This window comes from Mirounga leonina, unplaced genomic scaffold, assembly GCF_011800145.1.
Source record: "Mirounga leonina isolate KUSES-001 unplaced genomic scaffold, KU_Mleo_1.0 Mir_175, whole genome shotgun sequence".
In the NCBI taxonomy this organism is placed as follows: Eukaryota; Metazoa; Chordata; class Mammalia; order Carnivora; family Phocidae; genus Mirounga; species Mirounga leonina.
In genome coordinates this window covers 15,849,485-15,865,870 of record NW_023270453.1, presented here as the reverse complement: position 1 = coordinate 15,865,870, position 16,386 = coordinate 15,849,485, and the positions used below count along the sequence as shown (strand labels likewise).

At 42.6% G+C, this 16,386-nt stretch overlaps 1 protein-coding gene across 1 annotated transcript in view; it reads left to right on the top strand.

Annotated features, from left to right (window-relative positions):
• Positions 1-580: 580 nt before the first annotated feature.
• RBM17 (RNA binding motif protein 17) overlaps positions 581-16,386 on the top strand; it is a 28,038-nt gene continuing 12,232 nt past the window's right edge. The window contains exons 1-4 of the mRNA XM_035021704.1: positions 581-722; positions 7,828-7,965; positions 12,207-12,323; positions 15,102-15,268. Of these exons, the coding sequence (XP_034877595.1) occupies positions 7,843-7,965; positions 12,207-12,323; positions 15,102-15,268 (407 nt within the window). The 5' untranslated portion in view covers positions 581-722; positions 7,828-7,842. The remainder of the gene's footprint in view (positions 723-7,827; positions 7,966-12,206; positions 12,324-15,101; positions 15,269-16,386) is intronic.

Genomic DNA, 16,386 nt, shown 5'->3' with positions numbered 1-16,386 from the left:
CATTATAGAGGTGAAAATCATATTTACACGAAATCCTATTTTCTCTTTCCTCGCACTTTTTGTTACATCGTTTTTAAATTGGGAGGCCTTATAACATTTACCTTCTCTTGTGTAAGCCTTCTCTTGTGTAACCTCATCTACTCTCTCCTTAGTCGGACTCTTAATTCAATGCATCCGTTTTGCAGGAGCTTTCCCATACATCTCGCTTATGGCGATTTATTTTCAGCTTTGTGCTTAGACATGGACGGTTTTGAATGAGTGAGAACGAAAGGGTTGGAGGGATTCTACCCCCCTATCCTATTAGAACGCAGCGGGCTCGCAAAGACCGTCTTGGCAGCCTTTGGACATTTCTCCTGCTCACCATCTGGGGTCACTGCCAGGCTCTCCCGAGTCTGAAGTTTCACAAACTCGGGCCACTGCGACCCCTCGTGGCGGGAGAGAAGGACGCCGGCGGAGGGGAGGTGCAGTGCGGTCCTCCCGCCGGCAGGGGTCGCCGGAGCAAAGCGGCCCGCGGCTCAGGCGCAGGCGTGCCTCTCTCCCGGCCGCACGCGCTCCCTGACCCCGCGCCGCCGCGCGACCTGCGCACTCGGCGTAGGGGTTGGCGCCGGTTCAGGTCTTGCGGTCGCGGGCTTACGCCGAGTACGCCCAGGCCGTCCTCTCCGCGGCGCCTCGGCCCCGGTGCGCCGCCGCGGCCCATGGGGAGAGTCGGCCGGGCGGGCCGGGTAAGTGGCGCCCGAGGCGGCGTCCGGTCGGGCGGCCCGGCGGGGAGCCGGGGCGGGAGCGCCTCCCCAGGTGGCGCTGGACGCGAGGCCGCGGCTTTAGGCCGCGCCGCAAGGGGGGCGAGAGGTCCCGGGCCGGCCCCCCGGAGCCGCCGACGCCCTCGGCCTCCGTGCTGCGGGTCCGCGGCCCCGGCTGCGGGCGACCCGCAGTGTTTCCCCTCGCGCCCGCCGCCGCCTTCCTTTATTTGCCTCGGGTCGCCGGGCCCTCGAGTTCTTCCTGTCTCCTTCCTATTCTTCCCCTTCCCCGTCTGTGTGTTTCCTCTCTTGGACCCGAGCACGTTGTGTTGTTTTTTCTTTTCCCCTCTCCGTCGGCCCTGTTTTGGAAAAGTTGCTCCGTCCCTAGACCCTGGTAGCCAGGCTTGTGTCACCTGTGGCCCAGCACACTTGTGCCCCCCCCCCCCGGGCCCGGGGAGCGGAGAGGAGGGAAGTCGCTTCCTTCCCGGCCGCGGGACGGGTCCCTCCGGATGTGTTGACCTCCCCGAACGGCGCAGGTTTACCTAGACAGATGATGGGAGACAGAACTCAGGCGTTACCTCGGTCCCTGTCCTTGTCGGGCGGTGTTGTAGCCCTGATGCTCAGTCACCAAACATGTTTCCGGAGCATTTCCCTTCCCAGACCATGTGTCCTGAGCAGCAGACGCGGGATAAATAAGTAAGATTGGGTTCCTACTCCGGGAGTTTGGTCTCTAGGAAAACAGGCGTTAAAAACCCATCCCTGGGTTGATCGGAGGCTTCCCAGAGGGGGTGATGCTTATAACTGAGTCTGGGAGGTGTTTTGTTAGGTGTGCGGGGGCGGGGGGGGGGGGCGGAAGGCTCCCTGCTGAGGAAAGAAGTGCAAAGGTAGCAGACGAGAAGCACCATAGTGCATTCTGGAAACGGCAGGTAGGGTAGTTTTGAGGGGCGGGTAGTCGGGTGAGCTCGAGAAGGTTCTTTGAGAAGGCAGTAAAGGAGAGACGCTGAAGGCCCTTATTGCTAGAGCCAAGCCTACGGATGGAAAATAGCGTGTCCTGGAGAAGGGCAGAATTGTGCATATACTCCGGCGAGCGCTGTGTCTCCGGACAACAGGTGGAGTTTTTAAAGGCTGCACCTCAGTTTCCACACGTTTAGGGGATAAAGGCCACCGCCATTTTTACTGTAATAGAGATATTTGAGGAACTGGGGGTAATGCATTAGTAACTTAAGCAGAGGGTGTGTTTTAGAATTTTATTAAGAGACGTGCTGCCTGCTCTACAGCTTAGAATGAGTAGGTTGTGAGACAAGAATGTCACAAGGTGTGATAGACGTGTTATCAGTGGAAAGCTGTTGTGATGGTGGAGTTCTGTAATAACTAAAGATAGCCTTGATGGAAAATAAGAATTTGAGGGGAATTGTCCCAACTGAATGCATAGAATGGATTTCTTTTTTACCTGATTTGTTGTAAATTACCTTCAGGGAACATCCAGGGCTAGTAATCCCTCAAGTCTGTCATAACAGTGAATAGTGAAGGACGTTTTGTTATCCACCCACATTCCAGGTGACTTTCCTGGACTTCGTGACAGTACACCTCCTCCAAAGAAGGGATGTGACCGGGGTGTCAGAGGTGGAGATACAGGAAAAAAAATGTTTTCATTCTTTAAAAAGTCGTTGTAAATTTTACATGGGCATATGCTTTTTATTGCTTATTACCTGTATTTTTTGTGAACATCAATGTGCACCGCCCCTCATAGTTCCCTTCCTTTTCCTTTCTATCTGTATATACTTTCCACGTTCTTTAGGCTTTATTTTTGCTTTATGATACATGAGTATCTATTTAGTGATTTAAAAAAAAAAAAAGGTTTCTTAACCATGCTGCTTCTTCAGGTGCTCAGAACTCAGACTTTGACTCATTGTTAGTTGTATGGTGGTGGTCGTTTTTCTCCCATTATGATGGTGTACAACTTAGAATTTAGCACACTGGGCGCCTGGGTGGCTCAGTTGCTTAAGCGACTGCCTTCGGCTCAGCTCATGATCCTGGAGTCCCGGGATCGAGTCCACATCGGGCTCCCTGCTCGGCGGGGAGTCTCCTTCTCCCTCTAACCCTACCCCCTCTTGCACTCTCTTTCTCACCCTCTCTCTCTAATAAATAAATTAAAAAAAAAAAATTTAGCACACTAACGTCACATACCATTTACAATAAGTTGTGTCCTTAAAAAGCAGATCTGAAGATCTTATTGTTTCATAATGTGATTTAAGTAGGTGCACTTGATAACATTTAGAAAATACGAAGTGTTTGCAGTGTTCATAGCATGATGTTCAGCTGGATGAAGACAAAATCAGCCCTTACCTTTAAGGGACTTGTAACAGAGGAAGAGACAAGCGTGTCAACCGGGAGGCAACGTAACCTGTAGAAGTTGCTCTGAGTTTGTTCAGGGGAAGCAAGTTGAGGATGGAGAGTTTTATGTGGGGTGGCAGACACTGAAGGCTTCATAGATGCACTTGAGAGGTGAGAAAGGTGGGCTGCTTCTGAGAAGACTCGTTCCATGTTCTTTTTCTACTAGTTGCATGTTTAAAAAAATATTTTGCCAGCTTAGGTAGAATTTTAACAAGTCATCATTCTTCTGGCAGACCGTGTTTACTGTGTTTCTTCTTAAGAACAAAAATGGCGCATACGTGAAAGATGTGTTGATCAAAGCCTGGTGTCACTATAAAAAAGAAATAGGTATTTTAAAGTTCTAAAAGTCACATGTCTGTGTTTGTATTTGATCCTGACTTAAAGTGTATCCAAATGTTAGAATGCGCTAGTTTTTATTACCTGCTGCTAGACTTCATGAAATAAATGTGTTCTGTCATCTAAGTAACATCTCAGCAGTAATTAGGTTAAGTTCATGGCAGTCTTGTCAATGCTTGTTACATTTCAGTGACTGCAGTGGGGAGAATGAATGAATCAACTCTGGTATATTAGAAGTGCTTCAAACAGCTAAAATCAAAATGTGCACACCTTTATATAAAAGGAGGATAGTAAGGAATTAATGGGAATGGAATTCAGGGTGCTGCCCACCCCTGGGCTGGGGAAATCACATGAATGGGATGGGGAGGGGGTGGGCATCGGGATTTAATGCGGTTTTTTGGTCCAGATTCTGACTCTTGTGGTAAATTCACTGGTGCTGTAGCATTGCAGTAATTAAAAGCAGGCCATCCATACGTGGATGGATAATGAGTGTGTCATTGCTGTGATTAATCCAGTTCTGTGAATTCAAAGTCCATTCAAGCGAGAAAAGTAAAGAAAGCTCTTCCTCATTTACTGTGATGCACAGATCTGATCTATAAGCTCTGTGTCACAGAAAACCAGCAGATGCTGGTGAAATGACATCAGTTTCTAATATTTGAAGTGTGTTTTCAAAGGTTTTGAGAACAGAAATGGTGGTTTAAATGAACGTAAGATTTTGCTCCATAGTGATTTTCAAAGCTTGGAGAGGGGGCAAATCAAATGGAATCGTCAACAGACCATCTTCGATTTGGAAATGGAATCACTGGAAGTATGGCCCCATGGGACCTCATTAATTCAGCCATGAAATCTTTGGATGTAAGAACTCTGGTGGAGGAAGAGATCCTCTATACTGTTTGACTTTGTTTTAACCCTCAAATTTGGGAAAATATTTCCATGAAAGTTTACTCTTCCTGGTAGGGAAATGTACTAGTGTTAATTAGACAGCAGCCTGTTCCTCAGGTGCTGCCTCTCCCTCCCTTTTGTTACTTCCTGTTTGTGTGTGGTAAACATACGTTAACACACAGCCTGGGATTTGAACCATTTTAAGTGTGTGGGACCACGGGGCAGTAAATGCATACACATTGTACAACCATTAGTACCGTCTATCCAGAACCTTTCTCCTGTCGTTAACATTCTAGTGGAACCTCAGGATTGTGTCATTTCTCTGCTGATTCATGTGGCTACACAGACTTCACTTAATAAGTAATATCTCAGCAAATACTTGTTTATTAAATTCCTACCCTGTGCCAGAAATTGGAGATGCACAGGTGGATAGGCTAATCTTTTTGCTTCAGAGTTCAGTGGGCATTTGGTTGGCATATTTCCATTGGCACCAACATATTTGTAAATACCATTTTTGGTGAGGTTCTTAAGTTTCTTATGAAGCGGTACTGGGAGAAGTAGAGTTTGGGTTGCAAACAAATTTGCAAACAAATACTAACTTTGTTTATAATTTCCAAGAAAGCTTCATTGTTTATATTTACTTCCCAGAATGTGTTAGTCTTCCCTTGCCTTTGTGAGAATAAAGAAAGAGAAAACGAATGAACCCATGGTTTAACTAGGCTTTTGTTTAGTGACTATTTGAATGAAGAGAGCCTGTACAGTTAAATGAGGTTAGATGAAGGGTGTGTGGCCATTTTTGAAGTAGTTTGAGAACCACAGTAGTAAGCTGGACATTCAGCATTGTTTTTCTTTGCTGTTGCTCTGAGTTCTTCTGATGAAATTTAAAGTTTAAGGATAGGTATTTAGATAAGAAGAGTTAGTTTTGAATACCGTGTGGGCTCTTGCGGAAGGTGCATGAAAGCCTCTAAAGCTCTTCGGTACATTGCTCTTCCTTCTGGGCACTCATCGTTGGCCAGAATCTCTGAAAAGATGGCTTGGGGCGGGGGGGGGGTGTTGCAAATAGAGCATTAACCGTGCAGTTGGCCTACCTTCCTGTTCAGCTCTGGGTCAGACGTGATCGTAGTCTGGGGAGAGTGCAGGGAACTCAGCAAACTGGATTTAGGTTTTCGTGGGGTTTACCATAGTGTGGATTAAAACAGGTTCTGAAGTGGATGCCAGGGGCTTTCCTTACTGTTTCTTTATTGCCTCAGTGACTTGAGCTTAATGTGACAACGGGCCGCCAAGTTCCCGAATAAAATGTTCACTTTGTCTGGCACTGCAGGCAGTGGGCATTTATTTCCCTGTTGGATATGCTGTCTAGGAAATTCTTTGTTCATGCTATCAGCTGAGCTGGTGAGTTGTCACTGAAGCCTTACTGAGGAGAACATGCAAGCATTCCTCGATTTTTAGGTGATTCATTAGAGCAGTCAGCCACCAGTACCCTGGGCTCTCCTTTATTCTCCGTGTCTGTACTGCCGTGGGGGCCTTTCATTTAGAAATCAAACCTGAGAGCTTTTAGGTAATCTGAGGGCTGGAATATTAAGGATAGAAGAAACGGAAAAGCAGCAACAGTTGTGTGGGGCCTGACTTCCAGGCTGAGAACTGCTCTGCTCAGACCCAGACCAGCTCTTCTTGCCGGGGGGAGGAAACGTTGGTACCCACCCCACACAGAGTGAACCAGGGTCAGCCAGGATGTTGCGGTGGCAGGGTCTTAGAATACCAAACCTAGAAGGGTGGAGAAGTAAGCATATACCAGAGAGAAGTTTTTGCCCTGAGTCTGACACAGCCGGGAGGATTAAATATTTTCCTTCTTGTCTGTATTACCTTCTTTTCCTTAGAGACCGACACAGGCGAAACAGGATTTGTTTGACACAGTTCCTATGGCAAAATGCTGTCTGGACCTGGGAACTGACAGATTTTTTTGGAATGTGGCCATGAGTCAGAAACTACCTATGCTAAATATTTTGCAGTACGGGGATTTCAATTTTTTTTCTCTCTCTTTCCACTTGTGAGAAAGAGATTGATTTTTTTTTTTATTTTGGGAAGGGTCTCTGTTGTGGTCTCACCCAGAATGTTGAGTTTTTTAAAAAGGTGACAGTAGGGGCACCTGGGTGGCTTAGTTGGTTAAGCGACTGCCTTTGGCTCAGGTCATGATCCTGGGACTCCAGTCCCACATCGGACTCCCTGCGCAGGGGAGCCTGCTTCTCCTTCTGACCCTCTCCCCTCTCGTGCTCTCTGTCATTCTCTCTCTCTCTCTCTCTCTCTCTCAAATAAATAAAATCTTATATAAATAAATAAAATCTTAAAAACCAAATAAAAAGGTGACAGTAGGGATTTAGTGTAAAGGGTTGTGGTGTTCCCATTACTAGGTTTGAAATGGGTCTTCCCACCATGACCTGGGCAGATTTATCTCCCAAAGTCCCAGTTCTGTAGCAGGCTAAGCTTTAATGGTAGCTTCTAGTAGGCTCTCCAGCAGATACTACATTTACTACCAGCCTGGCTTGATAAGGCTTCCTAAGTGTGAACTCTTCCTGTTTTTGTTGTTGTCTTGTGTTCTCTGTTCTGCAAGGGTATTATGTATCGATCATTTACATGTAGATTATTATCTTTGTAATTGATGTTATTAGAGATTACAAATTTCAACTTGATGGAATATGAAGAAGTCAGGATATTTATGATCTGCCTCTCTACTCTCAATAATCATAATTTATTAAAATACAGCATCCATGATATAATTTGTTTTTTAATTTCTAGGCATATGTTTAGATTTCTTCTTTTATAAAAGGTAGCTAATAGTGCTAAATCAACCTGGTAATAATGGGTTGTTGTAGTTTCTACTTTTTGTTGTTGAGACAAAAAAGAATTTTTTAAAAATTGGGTACATGTAGGGGCGCTTGGGTGGTTCAGTCGTTAAGCGTCTGCCCTCGGCTCAGGTCATGATCCCAAGGTCCTGGGATCGAGCCCCGCATCAGGCTCCCTGCTTGATGGGGAGCCTGCTTTTCCCTCTCCCACTCCCCCTGCTTGTGTTCCCTCTCTGTCTCTCTCTTTCTCTGTCTCTCTCAAACAGATAAATAACATCTTTAAAAAGAAAAAAGAAAAATTGGATACATATAATTGACAATACGTAATTATTAATAATCATTATATGCAGTAGCACAGAATGATTTCACTCATGAATTACTTGGCCACATGATATAGGTAAAAAAATTAATTCTGCAAGTTTATTTGTAAGCTAATATGCAGATCTAGTGTCATGTGTTAGGGCACTGATTGGCAGTATCAGGCATCTTGGCTTCTGTTGCTGAAGCTTCCTGGACGAGGTGATCTCTTCCAGTACCTTTCACCTCTAAAATTCCATGATACTGAGTTATTTTAACATGAAAAGATGTGAAATCCTTCCTGTATTTTGCATTCTTTAAACCCCATCCCCCTTGCCTTTCAGCATTAAATTGGAAAGATGTCCCTGTATGATGACCTGGGAGTAGAGACCAGTGATTCAAAAACAGAAGGCTGGTCCAAAAACTTCAAACTTCTGCAGTCTCAGCTTCAGGTCAAGAAGGCAGCTCTCACACAAGCAAAGGTAAGATAAGCCCATGGTGTGGAAGTGGAAATCTATAAAGCAGGTTCCTCCTGAGGAGTACGAGTGCTTTGGTTTCAGCTTGCTCTTCTGCCTGTTTATCAAATATGTAGGGTTAAACATTTATAGGCGGAGAGACTCTGGGTGGAGAGAAGTAAGGAAGTTAAGGTGAGTCCTGGGAATAGAACTGTTTGAGGGAATCAGAATGAAGAAAAAGCAGGACTGTCGGTTTCCAGCAATGACACTGGTTTTCAGGCCTTTTAGTGTGTCTGAGATTGGCCGAGGGTTTGGTTGGAGTGTTGCTTTGTTAGCCATATTCCTGGGTTGGGGCTTGGGAGTCTGCTGTTCGTTGTAGGGGTCTGGAAGCAGCACGTGGAGTAGTGAGGCTCGGCAGGAATTAATAATTTGTATGCCTTAGTGAGCGCTCAGATTGGTTCTGAATGTGTCGGGCATATGTAGTCTGGGAGTAATTGGTTTTGATCCTGTTGGGTACATGTTGGGCACTGGTGACATCTTTGAAATTGAACAACATACAAGACATTAAGATTGTTAATAATGTTGTCCACTGTTGTCCATAAGTTGTCCACTGAATATTTGATCTAAAATGCTACTGTCAAAATACTTGTAGGAATGAGAATGGTATCTGGTTTGCTTGTTGTTTTAAGGGCCCTTATGTTTTAGAGCGCATAACCCAGTGGAGGCTATATCCCCCTAAATGGGGCGAATATTGTCCTACCTGGGTGAAAACTGTGCTGTTTTTATGTGTGGTGCAGGATACACATTAGGTACATAAACAGGTACATAGTATATCTGTGGTAAAGTTTTATGGGGTGGGGGGTCCAGGGAATGTATTAAGAAGTTCCTTGAGAGGAAAGCAATAATGAAACAAGTTAAGAAAACCTGCCTTAGAGGGGCACCTGGGTGGCTCAGTCGTTAAGCGTCTGCCTTCGGCTCAGGTCATGATCCCAGGGTCTTGGGATCGAGCCCCGCATCGGGCTCCCTGCTCCGGGGAAGCCTGCTTCTCCGTCTCCCACTCCCCCTGCTTGTGTTCCCTCTCTTGCTGTCTCTCTCTCTGTCAAATAAATAAATAAAATCTTTAAAAAAAAAAAGAAAGAAAGAAAACCTGCCTTAGAGATATATTGAAATATTTACTGATAAAATGTTTGAATTTAGGGGATTTGCTTTAAAATAATCCATTATGGGGCAGAGGAGGTGAGGAGGCACACGGAACACAGTTCCCCGTGAGTTGGTAGCTGGTGACGCTGGGTCACAGAGATTTAAGGATTCATGAATCTGTTCTCTTTACATTTTGTGTTTGGAATTTTACATCATAAACATTTTTTTAAAGTTGGAATTATTTTTCTTTTCCTTTACTACCTCCTCAATTGGTGCTTCTGTTGAAGTGCTTACATGTGAGTGCTCAGTGGTGTAAAAGGTTTTTAGGATTAGTATACCCACAGGTAAAACAACAGTGAAAATTTTTGTTTTGTCAATTCTGTTGATCAGGGTTTTTGTCTTTTTCAAATTCATCATGACGAGATTTAAAATTTTTATGCCAGTATTTTTAAAGAGAGAATTTTGTTGTTTTAAAACAACCTTTCACCCCACTTGAAGGGAAGATTAGCAAAGCAAGACTTGTTTTTCCTTTTAATTTTTAAAAATTGTTAGTTTTTTGGGCGCCTGGGTGGCTCAGTTGGTTAAGCGACTGCCTTCGGCTCAGGTCATGATCCTGGAGTCCCGGGATCGAGTCCCGCATCGGGCTCCCTGCTCGGCAGGGAGTCTGCTTCTCCCTCTGACCCTCCTCCCTCTGCTGCTCTCTGTCTCTCATTCTCTGTCTCTCAAATAAATAAATAAAATCTTAAAAAAAAAAAAAATTTAAAAAATTGTTAGTTTTTTAAATCTTTCTGAATTTCATGTAACTTTTACTTTGCACACTAGATCTAGGAATAAGGTTTTATATTCCCATACCAGTACCATTTTATGTATTATTCTTCAAGGCCTAACATTCCCTTTTGTAAAATGGCTCTGGCTGTTAAGGAGCAATCTCACACTTAGTAACATAAATTCAGTTAGACTTTAAGTGGATATAATTAGTGGACAGTCTTAGGTCAATGAGAGAGAACAAAGTAGAAGAGCAGAAGTCAAAATATACTAGATATATACAGATTAAAAACTGGGCTAATTCTTCAGTTAGCAGCGTAAATACTGTCAGCTTCATGGATTACCTGCAGCCAAATTTTAAAAATCCTAATTTGTTTCTTCCTGCCCAATGTAACTTCAGGATCACTTACTCTATCCAGTCAGTGCATATTTATAACCTGTCGGTTAAAAACTAGCTTATATAAAATACTATTGAGAAAATAGATCCTTTGAAAAAATATATTAAAAAGTTAAATGAAATTTATTCATGACGTACTGATTTTTCTGTACTGTTACTTTACTCACATGAAAAAGCATGAGATGCTGATAAGCAAGGAAATAGGCTTTTTTATGAAGTCTATAGACTGTTGGACATCCTTGTTAGTATCTGCTTCAGTCTGTTTAATTTACATTTATCAGGTTTTCACTTCTTCAGTACAGTAATTTCAGCTACTAGGACATCTCCTGAGGTTTCAAATGGGTTTTTAGAAGATAGGTCAGAATAAAAAGTGGCCTGTGAAATCATTTCTGCTAACTTTCTAATATCTTTTTGAGATTGCTGTGTGAAGTTAGTATTTTGTTTTTCTTGAAGGGACGTGAAGGTACGTTGCATTGATTTTCTTAGGTTTAATTGACTAATTAATTACTCAGTTCTAGGTTGGCCTAACCAAACCTGTAAAAGTGTTTGGTAGAGAAAACTTTACCTACAGCTGAAAGATGGAGCTGTGGTCTCATCTGTGGAATAATAGAAAAATATATGATTCTGATAATCTTCCCCACTGCCCTCTCAACTTTGGTATTCACTTAGTGGATTGTATATTTAATGATTGGATTAAATTTGTTTCCTTAACATTATAAGCACTGTTAAATTCAAGAGGGATAGTGGTTTATTTTGAGCCTTTTGTAGTACTAAGAGTGAAAACGTGTAACACTTTAATTGCAGCGGGGGAATTAAACCTTTGTAACCACAAGACCAGATGGTCACTGGCCTGCCCATCTGACGTTCGCCCTGCTGCCAGACAGCCTGCCTCTGAGCGCCGCAGCGGTGATGCCAAATGGAGCACAGCACCGCACCTGGGAGACACTCAGTTTTCAGGAATTAGGGGCAGAGAGGAATAAGTGAAACTAGACTGCCACGAAGTTACCAGATGGGTCTAGAACGTGCAGCGTTTTACAAGTGTCGGGAAAAGGAGAAGGAGACAAAGACGTTGCTCTGGAGATGATGGTGACAACAGGAGGGAAAGGAGTCTCTTCTAAAATGAGAGCTTTAACAATCAAACGCGTTGTGGGACTTTGGTATGATTCTGGTTCAAAATAAATGAGCTATTTAAGCATTTTAGGGGACAGTTCAGAAAATCTGAGTATGACTTGGATAGGAAATGATAACGGGATTTTTTATTTTATTAGGTGTGGTAATAGTACTGCGCTTATGTAAGAGAATGTCTGTAATTTTAGGAGGTTAAGGGAAAGTGTCATGAGTCTCCCAAATTCCTTCCGGATGGTTCAGTGCAATATACAGTGTACGGTAAAGAAAATGTGGTAACGTGGGAGCAGTGGTGGCTGGTTCATGAATGAGTATTGTTGTCTTTTTAAAGTTTTTCTGTGGGTTCAAAGTAAAAGAGGTAGGAGTTTAGATTCTGCTGGGAGGGAAAAACTCCTAGTCCACAAGTATCTTTCGCTCAGGATGTAAAAACATACCTCTTCCTTGGGGAAAGGCTCCCACTAGTCCAAGTGTGTTGTGCTGTTGGAGATTTGCCCTCCTATGCTCAGAGGGAAAATCAGTGTGAGAGCTTTTCTCGTTTACTATTTTACATGCAAATTTAAATAAAAGAGACCAAGCTTACTGTAAACCTTCTATAAGAATAGAGGAAATTTGATTAACAGAACAATAAAAACATTAAAAAAAATAGAGGAAATTTGTGTTGTAAAAAAAAAGGCTACAGAAACTGGTATATGGTAATGGTAATAATTAGAAGGCTGTTGTTTTAAGATTGTTTTTCTCATATCTGAAAGGTTTGTCACAGAGACCACAAAGCTTTGTTACAAACAGTATGAGTTTTAATTTGAAGCTTCAGTGTCCTTCTCTTGTTTGTCCATGATTTTAGAGCCAGAGAACGAAACAGAGTACAGTACTTGCCCCAGTAATCGACCTAAAGCGAGGCGGCTCTTCAGACGACCGGCAGATCGTGGACACCCCCCCGCACGTCGCAGCTGGCCTGAAGGTGAGCCCCAGCCCTGCCTGACGGGCTCTCCTGTTTCACGCATGTGTCCTCAGAGCACGATCCCCTCAGTGGGTCATTGTAGGCTAGCCAGTGTCTTTTCAACTGAATTGTAAAAATTAGTATTGAAAATAAAATAGTGCATTATAGAAAAGTCAGAAACTGGAGAGATGCAGAAAGGAAAGCAGTAGGACTTCAGTCCTACCCTCTAGAAGCTAAAAACTTTATATTTTGGAATATCTTTCCATTCTCTGCCTCCTCTATCTATCTTCTGTTCTCTAACTTGCTCTTCTCACTTTATGTGTTGTGAGAACACACTGTCTGTGTTAAAAAGTCAGGACTGTATGATCATTTTAATGGATTCACTGTACTTCCTCAAATGGGTGTACTGTAATTTATTTAGTTCACTTAAAGCTGGTTATATGGGTTGTTTCTAATTTCTGCTGTCATAAGGAACGTTAGTGCTTATTGTCTTACTGTGGATGAAAATAGAGAAAAGGTTTAAATTCTACCAGTCTAACCCTTATTACCTCAGCGATTTTACGTCATCTTAAAAACAAAGAAACACACATGATCAGCTCTGTAAATGGGTTAGTGAGGATGAGGAGGATCTGGACAAGGATAACTAAGAATCATAGTTCAAACGATACAAAATGAGGGATAAATGAATTCAGTGTAAACTGTGGTTAAAATCACACCCACTCTTCAGGTAACATTCCTTCTTCTACAGATGGCAGTCAAGTAATATGACTGCAAGAGTTTAAACAGCACCGTGCACACAAATTGCTTGATGAAAAATGACCAAAAGGTTAATAAATAGAATATGCTATTATTGCTGTTTCTAGCAAGATATCTTCCCACCCCCCACCCCCCCACCTATCAGAGAGAACCCAAATCAATTTGAGACACAGTCCCAACTGCATGCCCCCTCCCTTCTTTATTTAGTTTCAGTCAAAACTGTTCTGGGTTGGATTCTGTTCTCCTCATTTGCCTTTATTCTGAGATTTCTTGGCCAGAAGAACTGGCATTGGTCCTGCAGGCTGATAGTCGATATATCAAGGAGGAAAGGCATCCCCCAGTGGAGATGTTTCTGGGGATTCTTCATCATTTAACATTCTTTCCCCACAGATTATCTACCTAATTTTCCCTGACCACATCTAATCAAAAACTGGTTCACTGTCTTCTGTTACTGTGTCTTGACTCTACAATATCCCCACAACATATAAGTGTTTTAGTTTTACCCACCCTCCCCAGCATTGGGGTATTAACATTTTAATTTTTTAAAATTGAACAGATTGCTTTACTCTTTATAGCATTTAGAGATGATGGTTCCTTGTTCCACTCAGCAGGGTTTATACAGTAAAAGTTGTTTACTTTCAGATTTTGAAATGACAAAGAATTAACCTTGATATTGACAGTTGGTTCTGTCAGAAACTCTGTGGTGATAGTATTATATAAATTGAGTAGCTGATTGTTAGTTTCTCTCCTGTCTTAATAATAACTGAAAGGAAATCTTGTTCATGTGCCTTTGTGTTTTTAAAAAGTCTTTTATATGAATACAAATTCATAACTACCCTTTGGGAACCTTTCCTTAAATAGATTTGTATAAACTTTCCACTGTTCAGGCCTGGGAGCTGATTATAGCTTTCTAATTTCTTATATTCATTGGACATCATGTTTCCTGATTTTTCTAAAGAAGCATTGAAATGTTTGTTTTACAGTGCAAAACATCAGACGGAGTGGTGTAATGCAGGAATTGTGGGATTTAGATCCATTGACATTGAACATAAGCTCTCTGTATCACATCAGTCTTGTGTTCAGATACACAGTACATTCGACAAACAGCTGTCCTGCCTTTGCTGGTATGGACAGTGTCCTTCGTGAGGTGGTGCAGAGCGGGCCCTCCGAGACTCTAGTCCCAACCTGTGCGTGCTCAGGGTAACTGTGGAGACCAGCTAAGGCATCTCATTCGTGTAGATACTAAGGGGGAGTTATGCTAAGAAAACTAACAAAGTGTGGAGGTTTAGGTCCCCATTTTCAGGTTAGCTGTGCTGTGTCTGCTTTTTGTTTTTCTGAGTTCTTTAAGGCTACCTCTTTTCTCTCAAAGAGTAGCCCCAGTCTCTAAGTGTACAGAAAAATGCAAAATGTTATCATCCAAACCTGACCTTAGTGGACCTTAAAAGAACTAATGATGGTGTGAAGGGAGTTACAACCACTTGTGCCAGACTCGGTTCCTGAAATGCAACCTTCCTGGAAAGGGACGTGTATTCGAGAGGGTTTCAAACAGCCTGAGAGGATGCTTTCTGCCTTTATTGTGAAGTCTTAATATATCATGTTTCCATGTAAGCAGAATCCAAAATTAGTCTGTTAAATGACCACAAGAATGATTGTTATTCATGGATTGTTTATTTTTAAGTTTTCATAGAGACATATTAAAACAGAAGTATTCACTGTTTATTATAAATAGTCAAATTTATTGCTTGAAATTTTAGGTGGTGGCAGCTTGTTTAGGAATTCCAGGAAGATGCCCTAGGGTATTTATAGAATTAATACTGAAGGAGAGGTGAACTCTTGGCTCAGCTGTTCCATAGCTACATAGTGTGTGGCCGTGTCAGGTCACTAACTCTCCTTAGGCTTCTGTTCCCTTGTCTATAAAACAAAGGAGGCAGGTAGATGGTCTGCAAAGCCCCTTCTAACGCTCGTATTCTTTGACTTTAATTCTACGAATACAATTCTAAAACATGAGGATGATACATAGTTTGGCATTTTTACCTTCCTCAGGATCCTGTTCCCAGTGGATTTTCTGCAGGAGAAGTTTTGATTCCATTAGCTGATGAATATGATCCCATGTTTCCTAATGATTATGAGAAAGTAGTGAAGCGCCAAAGAGAGGAACGACAGAGACAGCGGGAGCTGGAGAGACAAAAAGAAATAGAAGAGAGAGAAAAGTAAGGCTCTGTTTGGATTCAAGGATATTTTCATTTGAAATAGTCATTGTGATATTAACGAATGAACCTTGGTGCTGTCTGTAAGGCTGAAGTTAGTTTTCATGGTTGATCTAAGCAGTCATCAGAAGGAATCAATCTGTTTTTAAGATTTTGTACAGGCATACCTCATTTTATTGTGCTTTGCAGATGCAGAATTTTTTTTACAAACTAAAAGTTTGTGGTGGGGCGCCTGGTGGCTCAGTTGGTTGAGCGTCCGACTCTTGCTTTCCGCCCAGGTCATGATCTCAGGGTCCTGAGATGGAGCCCTACCTCAGGTCCATGCCCAGCGCGGAGTCTGCTTGAGAGTCTCTTTCTCTCCTTCCCTCCTCCCCCCAAATAAATAAATCTTTAAAAACAAAGATCATGGCAGCTCTGTATGGAGCAAGTCTATCAGCACCATTTTTTCTTTTTTTCTTTTTTTTTTTTTAAGATTATTTGAGAGGGAGAGTGCGTGCGCAAGTGGGAGGAGGGGCAGAGGGAGAGGATCCTCAAGCAGAGTCCATGTTGAGTGTGTAGCCTGACACGGCTCCATCTCATGACCCTGAGATCACAACCTGAGCTGAAAGCAAGAGTTGGATGCTCTGCCGACTGAGCCACCCAGGTGTCCCTCAGTGCCATTTTTCTAACAGCATTTGCTCTCCTCATGTCTCTGTATTACTTGGTAATTCTCCCAGTATTTCAAACTTTTTCATTATTATATTTGTTTTGGTGATTTATCATCAGTGATTATGACTTGCTGAAAGCTCAGGATGGTTAGAATTTTTTAGCAGTATTTTTAAGGTATATACATTGGTTTTTTTTTAAGGCATAGTGCTATTATTACATACTTAATAGACTACAGTGTAGTGTAAACATATCTTTTCTATGCACTGGGAAACCAGAAACTCCATTTGATTCTCTTTATTGCAATATTTGCTTTACTGTGGTGGTCTGGCACCAAACCAGCAATATCTCTGAGGTGTGCCTATGGTTATGTTCCAGCATGAAAACAAATGCTAGGAGAAGATTTCATGTCTAGATGCAGAAGACTTGAAGTCTACATTTTGGGTGAATTGTTAGAAAAGAAACATAAAAATCTG